Source organism: Copidosoma floridanum, unplaced genomic scaffold, assembly GCF_036245765.1.
Source record: "Copidosoma floridanum isolate Cflo_tuat_1 unplaced genomic scaffold, Cflo_Japanese_pri ptg000004l, whole genome shotgun sequence".
Lineage (NCBI taxonomy): Eukaryota > Metazoa > Arthropoda > Insecta > Hymenoptera > Encyrtidae > Copidosoma > Copidosoma floridanum.
Genome location: NW_028321881.1, coordinates 41,842,241 through 41,855,564, shown reverse-complemented (window position 1 = coordinate 41,855,564; position 13,324 = coordinate 41,842,241). Strand labels below are relative to the sequence as shown.

General features: G+C 34.3%; 2 protein-coding genes across 2 annotated transcripts; both read left to right on the top strand.

The window, feature by feature from the left end:
* The first annotated feature begins 1,651 nt into the window (after positions 1–1,651).
* On the top strand, positions 1,652–6,296 carry LOC106644977 (endothelin-converting enzyme 1). The gene is made up of 18 exons (XM_014360703.2): positions 1,652–1,706; positions 1,796–1,884; positions 1,939–2,100; positions 2,189–2,278; positions 2,352–2,563; positions 2,634–2,822; positions 2,878–2,991; positions 3,081–3,225; positions 3,296–3,413; positions 3,474–3,564; positions 3,713–3,889; positions 3,951–4,051; positions 4,124–4,182; positions 4,260–4,311; positions 4,411–4,478; positions 4,577–4,683; positions 4,817–4,975; positions 5,835–6,296. Exons 1-18 carry the CDS (start codon positions 1,681–1,683, stop codon positions 6,003–6,005), a joined length of 2,130 nt encoding a protein of 709 aa, XP_014216189.2. The 5' UTR covers positions 1,652–1,680; the 3' UTR covers positions 6,006–6,296.
* A 2,512-nt stretch (positions 6,297–8,808) lies between these two features.
* Positions 8,809–10,802, top strand: LOC106644975 (cytochrome P450 9e2-like). Its single transcript, XM_014360699.3, has 2 exons — positions 8,809–9,568; positions 9,780–10,802. The coding sequence occupies exons 1-2, from the start codon at positions 8,921–8,923 to the stop codon at positions 10,647–10,649; spliced, it is 1,518 nt and encodes a 505-aa protein (XP_014216185.2). The 5' UTR covers positions 8,809–8,920; the 3' UTR covers positions 10,650–10,802.
* The last annotated feature ends 2,522 nt before the right edge of the window (positions 10,803–13,324 follow it).

The following is a 13,324-nucleotide window of genomic DNA, read 5'->3' as shown; positions in this document are numbered from 1 at the left end:
CTACCAAAATTGGCTTCTATTTTCCGCAGTTAAATAAAAAAAAAAAAAAAAAAATCGTAAGTTGCATAACCATATGCGTGGCAGGACGACTCAACGAAGTACCTGCAATGGATTTTACGTCATCATCAGTGGTAATACACATTGGAACAATATCAACGCCACCAAACTTTTACATTACGCCACTCACAACAACTTTAAAACATTAAAAAGAAAGGTATTCGTCTTGTTGAATAGTAAAAATAATTGATACTTTATAATAAATTTGGATTGCAAACAATTATAAAAAAAAGAATTCTGTTCATGGATTTGTGTGTTGGTACGAATAAATAAATATCCGTAAACTCAAAAAACGTGAAAAATAACTAATAAAAATTATCTCATCGCAGTATTATTTTTTCAAGGTCTTTCAACGTTTTTGACTTACAAAACAGTAATTATTTATGCTACCTTTAGCAAACAGGAGAATACGAAATAATTAACGATGATAACATACATGTATTGTTATGAGAGAATAAAAAAAATGTGTATGAAATTACCGTTACATCGTAATGTAAGTATATTTTCTCTCTATATTTTTTTACAACAATCTGACTTGTTACCTTCTTTTTTAATTTTATTAAAAGCACGTTGAATAACTGGTTTGCAAGTATCTTGTTAAAAAATAATTTATGAAGAAAAAAACAGTGAAATTTTTAGATGATATGGTCATTTAATGGATTGAAAAAAAAAAAAAAAAGTTCTTATCTTATCAAAAAATTTTTTTTCCCGATACATTTTTGAGAAATTATTACTTATAATTTGAGCCAAAATTGAAAAAAAAAAAAAAAAAAAAAAAAATTAGTTAAAAGTCACTAGCCAATACATACATTTCGCTAACACTGAATAAAGTAGCACAATTATTTTTACGAAATGTAATTTTTGGTGGAGTAAAACCAATTACAAATAGCTGTGTAAAGAGGCTTGTCCTTGTTCTGTTGATAGGGACAATTTATTTAATGTTTTTAAAGTGAAGCAAAAATTTTAACCTGTTAGTCAGTGCTTTATGTTATTTTTCTCTAATTTTAAAAAGTTTTTATTCACCGGAAAGTTATAAAAATTCTTTAATATTTATCGTGTCTAAGAATTCTATTTTTTTCTCATTATTTGTTAGCTTTTTGTATATGTATGACCTATATTTATTGCTATTACGCTGTTTAAAGAGATTCTGCGTTAAAAAAAAAAAAATGAATCAATTTTGACGTAAATGCATTGTCATGTAATGATGTTCGTTAGAGCGATTTGAAATGTAGTGATTCATCACATAATCCTTTTCATTCAAAACTAGTTTACATAGCATTGCATAAGTTTGGGAAGTAACTAGTATTTTAGCTTATCAATTTTTTTTTTTTTTTTTATTGTGGTATTTTTAAATACTTCAAAAAGTTAAATTAAGAGTATTTTCAAGTATATACGTATTTATCGAGAGAAAAATTCGTAAGAAAAATTCTCTAACTTATCTGAAATACTAAAAAAGAAAACCAACACTCTATTCAAACTTTATTTTTACGCTTAGCCGCACATGCTAAGTGAATGCCAATTATGAGCATTCAAAGGAAGTTGGAGTATAAAAACTACCAACTCTGGCCAAATAAAGTTAATCCACCTCTGGAGACTTTATACCGAAACATCACTAGTGCAGTTATGATGCTGAAAATACGCATCATCTTGTGAGAGAAAAAAAAAAAACAATTTTATGGGTTTGATATCGAAACAAAGAAGAGAAAATATTTGTAAGAATTATACGAATTTTTTTTAGTGTCCACTTACTTGGGAGTATCGTCGTAGCCAGCCCAATTTTCAATGAGGGTGGAAAAATGTGCGACAGCGAGCGATGCAAACAAAGCGGTAGGTCTTGATTAAAAGTCGAAACCCTCATTTCATCAATCGCTCGTTTTTTAGCGGAAATAATCAAAGGCCTCATTAATAAAGAGGCAGATCCTTGCGACAACTTTTACAATTACGTGTGTGGTAGCTGGGCGGTCAACTACCCAATTCCAGATGGAGTTGATGTTTGGAATTCCGAAAAAATCGTGGAAAATAACGTTAAATTCGAGGTGAAAGGTAGAAAAAAATAGCCTTTAGTAAAACACATTAATTTTCCACAATTTCTTGATGCTTCAACTTTGTCGTTTCCTTCCGACACCATCAGATATATTAGAAGGAGATGACGAGGAGAACAGCGACGACTTCCTTCCTTTAAAGTACGAAAGATTGTGGTACAGATCATGCATGGATTTGGGTAAGTGTCTACGCCTGCTCTTGGAAACGACAGAGACATGTGAAAATTTAATTTTCCAAATCGGATATCTCAGACCAAATCGAAGAGGATGGTATGCAAGTACTGAAAACGCTGCTTGGCTTCTTTGGAGGTTGGCCAATCGCCATGAACGTTAGTGAGTGGGGTGACGAGGACCACGATTGGCAAGGCATTCACGAGTACTACTCTGGGTTCAAGGATCTGTCACCGATATTTGATATTGTGGTGGCACCCGATGACAGAAACGCGAGTCAAAACGTTATCAACGTATGTTACACTAAACTACGTTAGAAACATCAGTTAGTATAAACACCTATTGCTTAAATATGATTTGCAGTTAAATAAGCCTACCGAAACGCTGTACGATCACCTGCTGGAAAACGAAGGTGAGGATGGTGCCAAGCAAAAGTACCTAGAATTTATCAAGGGGGTCGTTTCGGCACTCACCATGGACCATAGCCTCTCGGATGAAGATGTCACGAAGGATGCCGAGAATATTTTGGTGTTCGAAAGGAGCTTGCATCAGGTTGGTATAGAAGGTATTTCTTCAGCTGTAAAAAATAACCATTCTATTGTTTTAGATTAAAATAACTGCAAACAAAAGCGAAAACCTGGAGCCTTCTCGTACTTATATGAGCATAAAAGATTTACAAGGTTTTTACGACGAGGAGGCCCAGACAAGCCCAACAGCCAGTGTGAGTTATCATCGATATTTTGAAAGGACCACTGTCAATGCGTTATTTGTGACAAAAATTTGTATCAAATGGATACTTTTGTTTTTCAGATTGACTGGCTAAGAGTGATTTCAGTTGTCTTCGAGGACCTTGAAAATATTACCTTGAATGATTCAGAGGATATAGGAATCGAGGATATCTCCTACTTCCATCAACTAGCTCAATTACTTAACGAAACTCCAAACCAAGTGATAGGTAGTGTATGATTTAATAATAGCATCCATGGAATTTCGCGTTTTCCAAGTAAATACTTATTTTTTTGCAGTTAACTACGTCCATTGGAAGTTTGTGGCATCGTCGATTAAGTACACAAATAAGGTAATGCGTGACTTGTACTTCCAAGCTATAACGAAGGAAGGTGACTTTGAGAAAACCATTGAAAGGTTCGTTGCTAGGTTGGTAACAAGCAATGTGTTTGATAATACAACGTTCGATCTTAATAGGTGGGAAGAATGTATTGCAGACATGAAGTTGGGCATTGGGTATAGGTACGAGTACGTCAGTCGGCACCTATCTGAAGAGACGAAAAAAATGGTATTGTTAAAACGTACTAGACGACGCATGGAAGACAACTAGATCTATTGTTAATTGTAGTGCTCACCCTAGTTGCTGAATTATTAAGAAGGAAGAAAGAAGTAACAGAAGACAAGTTATACCCAGTTCATGTATTTTTCTGGTGCAGGTAACGGATATAGCCAGCGACATGCGGGGAGAAATGCTCGACGAGGTGGGACGCTCAAGTTGGTTGGACGACGAAACCAAGGAACAAGCAATGGTGAAGCTTCACTCTCTCAAGTGGCATATCGGAGTTTCCAACTTTTACCTTAGACGGGAATTTATTAAACATATTTATGATGGAGTGAGTTTGTCAAGTTTTCGCTTAGGAGGAAAAAAGATAAAAATTCTTTCGCTTTTTTTAGTTTATGATAACGTCGAACTATTTGGAAAACGAGCTCAACGCTCGTAAATTTTTAGCTGATCGTAATCTAAAGCGTCTCAGGCATCATCAAATTTACAGCCAGTAAGTATAATCTGAAATATCTGTAAAATTAAGACAAAGTGGGGATTATAAGGTTGATCAAAATGGTTGTAGCGTTAAAATTGATCCTCTGGAAGCCAAAACTTCGTATGATCCTTCTCGAAATATGCTTGGTAAGTTCATTGAATTATGTAAAGATGTTCTGAATCCTTCCGGGTAACATATATTGTTATGTCTGTGGTTATTTCAGTCGTGACTGCGGCTCAGTTATCAGTTCCTTGGTTGCACTCATCTTTACCTCCGTGAGTATTCATTGTTATTATTTCTCATACGTCAAGAAAGGGGCACTATAGTAGGAAACAGAGAAGTCAAATTCGTTGGATCTTTTTCTTTTGTAATAGCTCAGTGAATTATGGATACTTGGCTCCTAGTATGGGCCAATTGATGTCACGGACAATGGAAAAAGAAGGTAACGTACATTTTTCTATTCAAACAAAACTATAATATCTTTCAACTTGATGGATAAAATTTTAACGACTAAAATACAGTTATTTTACATTGGTTCAGTTAACACGAGTACATACATCCCTCCATGGTCCAAGTACAATGGTGACATGTACAAAACATACGACTCTAAGACCGACTGCTTGACCAAACAGTACTACAACTACTCAGTAAGTTAAATGTGAGAGTATCAATGCAAGCAAAAGTGGTATTTAGAACTTTAATCATGAGTCAAAAGCTTTCGAACAATGGCCCCTTTGCTTTTTACATCTGTTAGTTATGCAAAACATTGATTTTTTTCAGGTTGGACCATCGACCACGGACGAGAATATGTACGATGCAATTGGACTGAAAGTGGCCTACCACGCTTTTCAAAACAGTTTTGGATATGAAAGTGGCGAGAAACTACCAAACTTAGAGGACTTCAGCAACGACCAGCTATTTTTTATCTCTTTTGCACTCGTGAGTTGTAGTTTTTTGGTTTTTTCTTCTCTTACGACACGCACAGAAATGAAATTTGAATCAATGTAACCAGTGAATTATAACAAGACATTTAAGAACATAATATTATGACAAAGTTTTCAAGTACGCTGTCGTTTTTTTGACTTATTTCAAAAAAGATAACAATTTTTAACGCATAAAAAACCATGATGTGGTTGACTACAAAGATGACCATACAAGTATAATTAAAACAATATTAGTAGATCAAACGAAAATTCATTTAAATCATAAATATCAAGTGGCAGAGCACCAGGCAAGTTGGAGTAACAGATGACGCATGACACGATAGCTATTATACATAAAAATTATGGCAATCAATTTTCTGCATTAGAAAAAAATAATTCAACAACTTATGATCCAAATGTAGTTTTTCAGAATTTATGAAGTTTGACATTGTTAACATTGTTTTTAATAATACATGAATGTTTTAAGTTTATTCAATGTACTTTACACACCCACACACACTATATATGAATATCTTTTAATTCTGTGTTATGCAAATTAAAAGGATTATTCATCGACATATTCGAGGTGGGCCCCGTAGATAAGGTGTTAGTTCCAGTTACTGCCGCATGATGTTTTTTTACATGATAGAATGGTGCTCAATTTTCATATTTTTCATTTGAACACATGAAATGGTTAAGGTTTTAGTTTCAACTTTAGCCAATTCATTTACATTTATACGGGCTCTTCGGAGCTAGTAGTCGCAGGTTACCTTGAATCAGTCATTATTGGACTTTACACCGTATAAAAAAACGCACAAAGTTTGCCTGATATGTCTAGTGTATATAGAAACATACATTTTTTTTTATTTTCACAGAGATATTGTCAAACTGAGTCAGAAAAATATCTAACGGAGCACCCTTCCACGTTTTACACGCCAAACAAGTACAGAGTCGTAGGAACGCTGTCGAATTTTCAAGATTTCTCCGATGCCTTCAAGTGTCCTCTAAACAGCCCAATGAACCCTGAAAACAAATGTATCGTATAAAGTTAGAAAAAGATTATAATAAAACCGCGTGTAAAATGACTGAGTACGCTAATCGTATACTTTCAAAGAAATAATGATTTTGTGTGCTAACACTCGTTAGTTCATAAAAAATTAAAAATTTTACTTTGTTATTCTCGAACACTAAGTATTAAGACAGTTATTTTGAACCTTAATTCGTGAATTCATGCTTTTAGAGCCAAAAAACTATTAAATTAGTGCTTGTAATGATTACTCTCACTTTCAACGGTACGTGATACATACATACACGTGCGCGCACGTATTGTAAATATTGAATGAAAGCGTGCAGGTGAGGGAACAATAAGGACGTTCTCAATACTCTCATCGCTCTAACACACACGTGAATGTAAGTGTAAGCGTAAGCTTATTCGATGGAGGACGGACATCAAAAGTGGTGGGGTGTTAGTATTATTAACTATGAGCCGAATTGTCTTGGTCGTCGTCGCATGCTGGAAGCTCGAATAAATTGAACGTGAAATTGAGATACGGCTCGAGCTAACTCAGCGTTTTTGCAAGTATGAAATGCAAAAGAGGTGTAAAAAAAAGAAAAAAAAAAAAAAAATAGGACGGTATTCCGGCAACGTAATCTGCAGCATATGACTTTTATAGTAGACATAATTTTATTTTCTGGTACGAAAAATCTGTATATCAAAATAAAATATCAAATGTTAAAAAAATTAGAGAAATTTTGACACTACCATAAAGCTTAAAAAAATGTTCATGGTTGTAAGAAACACCTTATTTACATTAGATTAAAATTGTGTAGCGAATTTATAATTGTAGGATTTGTTACACAGGACAAGCTTCCTGACATTTGAAAACTCGAATAAGTGAACATAGAAGCGGTTGTAAATATTTGAGAGAAAAATCAGTAACAGCAGATCGTATTAAAATAACCAACCACTTATTCAATTTGGATACAGTAAAAATATTAGATACAGAAAGTAATCAATTTAAACGACTTTCCTCTAAAATGTTGCGCATCCATTCTGACCCTAACAACATCAACAGAATGCTGGATACGAATAATTAAAAAATTCTTTATAAAGACCTAATCAATGGAATTGCTTAAGATATTTGGATTATGACTGAGTGATCTCATGTTACAAGTTTTTAATTTAAAACCCAGTTTTGGTATTGTAATTACTCTTACTCAAATGTTAACCGACGCGTACATAAAACATAGCATACATATATGAGTACCGCCTATACAAGAACTTGCTAAATATCAAAGTATTGTATTCACCGCCTTGCCATCTTGCGTGCTACACATAGTCTCTAGTGTGATGATTGTAAGTGTTAGCTATAGTACAAATTTTAAATATAATTTTTCTTCTTGAAATATTTGTTACATTACGTTTTGCGTGTTTTGTGTTTATAGAAAATTTGTACCTGACGAGGGCCTTGTTATTCATAAAGCTGTACGCGCCGAAACGTCGAAAGTTATCTATATCAATAAATACTATTACGACTCGAGTGATTATTTTTAACATTAATTTTAACTTACACTAGTATACAAAGCTCACAATAACGTAAATACATTATAAAATATAAGAGACCTTAAAAATATGCTAACCTATTATTGGTTTCATAAATTTCACGTTCTTTAAGAATAAATTATAAAAATGTATAATGACCTTCTACATGAATCAGCAATCAGTTGAGGATTAAAATAAAAAATAATTATAATGCAGAAAGCTCTTGAGATTCTTTTTTTTTATTGACAAAATTTTGTTCTGTAAGTGTAAAATAAATATAAATTTGCTTGTATCATAAAGTTGTGAATATGTTGTACAGAAGAAATCGTACATTACAAAACATTAGCGCAGCCTTGAAGGGCACGATAGCCGTACGTTTGTGCCTGACTGGCGTTTATTTTATATTTTAACCAAGGACGCAAACTATTAGCTTAACAAATATATTTTATAAATTATTCATCTAAACATGCCTTACGATTTAATCAGAATATAATGAAAACGCGTCCAGTAATTACCAAGATCAGCACGTACACAGATCTCGACTTAGATGGAAAAATACTGGTAAAGGATATCTTTTCGTAATGTATTGCAATAACTTACATTTTTTGAGATTTGATCATTTTTTTATTACTAATTTTATTCCTGAAAAAACACTTTATTCATATGTATTACCAGATTAGCCTACAGTACAAAAATGCTTATGATACGTTAATCGGATACTCAAAACGTAGTAATCAGATTGTGATAAAAAAAAGTTAACAATTTTATGTTGTATTTTTATCTTATAGTTAAAATATGCACCTTTTATGCTTGAGGTCATACAATTTCTCGTCAAGGATTAAATCATATATAGTGTTATTCAAATACACTACTTTACGTATACTATGAACCTACATACTTGCAAAACATTTAATGTGCGATGTTAATTTATTTAATTTGTATAATCATTGATATAAAAAAATAAAATTACAGTCTGATTTCACCTTGAAACTGACTTCTATGAATTTTAAACGTATATATTATCGTACGTAGTATCTATCAAGATAACGCAATTAGTCTCATATCCATCATTTAATTTGATACGTACATCACTTGATTACAACAATCTTCTCTACCACGAGCTATTTCGAATCATGTATTTAAAAAGATATCCCGTTAAGTTTTTTTCTCAACACAAAAATATTATTTTCCAAGCTTGATTCCCCCACGTTTGAGCGCATGCCATATTCTTGTGCACATCGAAGCGATTCATATTAATAGAAGCATTCAAGGAAAACTCTTCCACTCTAGTCTCGCTCGAGCCGGGCTCGTACATCCATCACTTCGCAGTGCAAATTCAAAACAAGCGCTATAGTACCAAGTGTATCTTTACTTAAAAGTGACTCACAGAGTATTAAATATATACTCACTTGTTAAAAAATGGATTTCTGGATTTGGTGTTCTTTGATCATTCCGATTCTTGTATACACAGTTACCAAAGTGTTTAGCCAACTGTGCTACTTCTCGAAATGGGGGATACCACACCCACTAGAGTTACCGATCGTCGGTGTCATGCACATGCTGTTCCTGCCACGCCGACACGTAAATGACTTGATCAAGTGTATTTACAATATAAACAGGCAGGCTAAGTACGTTGGGGGCCACGTGTTTCTGTCACCAACGATTTTCGTTCGCGACCTCGATCTCATCAAGTCCATCCTCATTAAGAACTTTGACCACTTTGCTGATCGCAAAACTTTCGTTGACGAGAAGGTGGACCCACTTTTTGGACTTAACCTCAATTTCTTAAATGGTGATCGCTGGCGCGAAATTAGAAACATACTTAGTCCCTCCTTTACATCAAGCAAGATGCGATCAATGTACGCGCTTATGTCGGACTGTGCCGAAAATTTTTCCGATGCTTTCATTAAGATTCACATAGACGAGGATGACATAGATATCAAAGACGCGTTTTCCAAGTATACGAACGACGTTATCGCTAGCTGTGCGTTTGGAATTGAAGTGAACAGTGTTAACAATCCTAATAACGAGTTTTATCTCCGTGCCAAGGAAGTAGCTGTTTTCAAGGTATCTTGATTTCTGATACACATTTCATAATTTTTATCATTAATTTTCCTTCCAGTTAAGCAATAGTGTTTTTGTAAAACAAAGTTAACGTGAAGTTAAAAAATGAGCAAAAGCTTTGTCGACGGTAGATAAAAAAATACTAAAGATTCTCATTAAACATAAATAGCATTGAGAAAAAAAACCGTACAATGGAATCTCGTCTTATACACAGGGTACCACGAACCTTAAGCTTCTTCTGGAGCTGCTGTTCCCAGATCTGACTAGGAAATTTGGCATGCGAATTGTATCGAAGAGACTGACCGATTTCTTTACCAACGTGATCGATACAACAATAAAAGCCAGGGAGGAGAAGGGAATCGTCCGACCCGACATGCTCCAACTGCTAATGGAAGCCCGATCAATAATGTCCAAAGAGAGAGCAGCCAAGTTTAACCTTACTGAGATGACAGCTCAGGCTTTTCTATTTTTTCTTGCGGGTTTTGAAGCCAGCGCCACCCAGAGTAGTCTCATGGCATTCGAGATGGCTCTGAACCCCGATGTCCAGTCCAGAGTTCAGATCGAGATTGACGAGGTGATGTTAGCAACGAAAGGTAGGCCGACCTATGATGCGATCGGTAACATGACATACCTAGATGCCGTGTTCAGTGAGACTTTGAGAAAGCATCCCATAGCCTTCTTGAATAGATTGTGTTCAAAAGAGTTTGAACTGCCACCAGCAATGCCTGGGGCTAAACCTTACAAAATGACACCTGGTATGGGTGTCATGATACCAGTTGCCGGCATACATGCCGACCCTGATCTATACGATAATCCAGACAAGTTTGAACCTGAAAGGTTCATCGGTAAAAAGTCAACCTCAACCGATGTGTCAAACTTGGGGTTCGGCATGGGACCAAGAATGTGCATCGGTAATCGGTTCGCCATTTTGGAAATAAAGGCACTATTCGTCTACCTGTTGGCCAAGTGTACACTTATTCCTTGTGGAAAAACATGCATACCATTTGTTTACCAGAAAAACTTGTTTGCTGCAATGCCAGAAAATGGATTTTGGCTGAAAATTGAACCAAGAAACAAAGCCTAAAATAGCTGTTAAATCTTTGCTTAAATTATTTTTTGTTAACTCGTTGCTTTATTGTTTGTGTAAGAAGATTTTCCAGTGCTGGTTTGAGGTGCAAGAGAAAAAGGTTGAGCTTTTAACTATTTTTAGGTTGTGTACGCAAGTGAATCTCTTACATTGTAAGATTGAACAATTTTTATACTTTGAAAATCTTTGAAAACTTTTCATTGGAATGTTTTATGTATATATTTCTTAATGGCTGGTCTATCATTCATCATACTTTAATAAATACTTCATTTTGAAATCAATTTCTCATTAAAACCAATTACAACGACACAACAGGAAAATTGATTTTCATTATTTATTGTCTCCTAGGTGACCCAAGATTAATAATTATTATTAACGTACATAAATTCATCAACTGTAAAATTTTATATAAAAAATGATAGTTGCTTCTTCCGCATGGTTATCGAAAAATAGATCTATTAAAATCATTACGTAAAATATTGTTATAACCTCAAAGGGCTTTTTTATCCATGTTTGAGCTCTTACGGTAGCTATAATAATGATTCAATCGTCACAGAGTTTTCTGTGATTTGTTATTGAATTTCAATATTGTGCACCTCTGTATACGTGTTCATGTAGGTATATTTATTCAAACACGAATTTTTCTACGTATTTTTGTGTCAATAAGTCAAACTTAAGACACAAATATTTAAAAAATAAAATGGCTGGGCTAAGATCGTTTGAGATTATGATTTTTTTTGCTTTACATCAGACTAAAAAAACTTCCTTAACCAACCAAGAAGCCAATTGACAAGATACGCAAATGATTTTTGATAAATATTTATGAATTTCCACTCCATTCATAAATCCGATTTTTTTTTAAAACATCTTTGTTAAGTAATGCGTATTCATATCCCCAAAAGCATCATATGTTATTTAACGCTTATCCAACAAACCACCTGTTCGCCCGGACCTTTTCACCAGACATGCACGTCTTCACATAATACACGTGTATTCTATTTCATCGAGTGAAACACAGGGAGGCTCTTTTATCTCGCAATATAAAAAAAAATAACAGTCTCGTGCAAGAAAAACATCTCTCGAGAGTTAGACATCTCGCGTGTAGCGCATTCCTCTAGCTTGTGGTGTGCGTGTCTGCCTGTCTCCCCCTTTTTGTCTGTTTCTGTCTAGTTGTTTTACCACTCGCCGAGAAAAGATGCGTCAAGAGATAACTGTGTCACGTGGTTTAAGAGGCTGTTGAGATGAGAAGAGAAAGACGATGTCGTTGCCGTAGCTCTCTCGGCAATAATAATGTTGCTTGACGTTTTTTTTTTTTTGCTTTGAATTTGATAACGTGGTGAAAGCTATTAGTCACACGAAATTCGTGTTTTCATCGTAATATTTTAGTCTAACTGACTTACTACTGCGAGTTACGCACTTAAATTATTTCTCATGACTGGGTATTATTTTATAAATCATTGGATAGAAAAAGTAAGATTACCTTAACAATTTTTGACATTCACGTATTTTTAAGTTAATGCCACACATACCCTTTTTCGAAGCAAGTGCTTTGCTGATTGTACATTTTATGCAAGCATAAACGTTATTTACAGTAAAGGTTGGGAAAGTATGAGTAACAGAAGTTGTATCGAGAAAGCAAATAAATACTTATAGTTGAAAAGCAAGTTACAATAGATCTAGGCAAAGACACGAGTAACTAAAACATAGAAACAAAGACTACAGGATTTAGCTATTTCAAGGAAGAAGACGAGTAAAAATGCCTTCGTATCTTATGTTATGAGGATTATAGTTAAAAAATCGAAAGATAACAATACACCATAATCTTCCGTGACTAAGAAATATTGTTCCTCGCTTGTACTTATTTGTAGGAAGAATCATAACATCTGCAATAATGCTCCTGTGCAATCTTTGCACAAAAAAAAACACTTACAGTTGTCGTTTAATTCACTATTTCAAACTATCGTGCAGAATCACCTGGACTATTCCATGCATTCTAAAATACTCGTGTAGAACTGCATGAATGGTTCGGCACTTGTGTAGATCTTGTATAATTTCAACAACCGACGAATTCTTCCAAATAATTCTGTTTTGAAAATTCAAGTGTTTCATTGCATTTGATCTATATAAATCTTAACCAAGGACATGCTTTTACCGTTTGTATCATTTACTGTGTTGACGTTTGTGGTAAGTGATAAAGATATTTGTAAATGAGACTAGTGGACCAGCACTACCCAATCGTAAAATATCATCAAGCGTTGAATGAAATTTCCAGTTCCATTACATTCGTAAGAAAAAGCATTTCGGCACAAACTACCTGGAAGTGAATAATAGCTCCATTCGGATATCTGTTCATACAAGTACACAATCAAATCAACTGACATTTTATTATTTTAAGATTATAATCAAAATCTTTTGATAGACTTGACATATTCTAAAATTTCTCTGTTACGCCTTGTACATCAGCATCTCATTGCAGAAGACCTTACACGGTGCCATTACGCATTATTTCTTCAACTAAAATATTTTTTACATCGTTTCAGTTAAGAAGTAGGTATGAATGAAAGGCAACGATGCTTCCTACGTGTGTGTGATACAGTGAGATGAAAAGACGTTGTAGACCAGTTACTGGAGCAGTTAGACATATAGATTTCGGTTTTGGCGTGATGTAACGG

What these genes read in the sequence shown, in the direction of transcription:
- LOC106644975 (XM_014360699.3), top strand. Translation starts at nt 8,921, where the DNA reads ATGGATTTCTGGATTTGGTGTTCTTTGATCATTCCGATTCTTGTATAC. An exon ending in AGGAAGTAGCTGTTTTCAAG is followed by an intron (nt 9,569 to 9,779) that starts GTATCTTGATTT and finishes TCTTATACACAG; the next exon opens with GGTACCACGAACCTTAAGCT.
- LOC106644977 (XM_014360703.2), top strand. Translation starts at nt 1,681, where the DNA reads ATGATGCTGAAAATACGCATCATCTT. An exon ending in CGTTAAATTCGAGGTGAAAG is followed by an intron (nt 2,101 to 2,188) that starts GTAGAAAAAAAT and finishes CGACACCATCAG; the next exon opens with ATATATTAGAAGGAGATGAC. An exon ending in TCGAAAGGAGCTTGCATCAG is followed by an intron (nt 2,823 to 2,877) that starts GTTGGTATAGAA and finishes CTATTGTTTTAG; the next exon opens with ATTAAAATAACTGCAAACAA.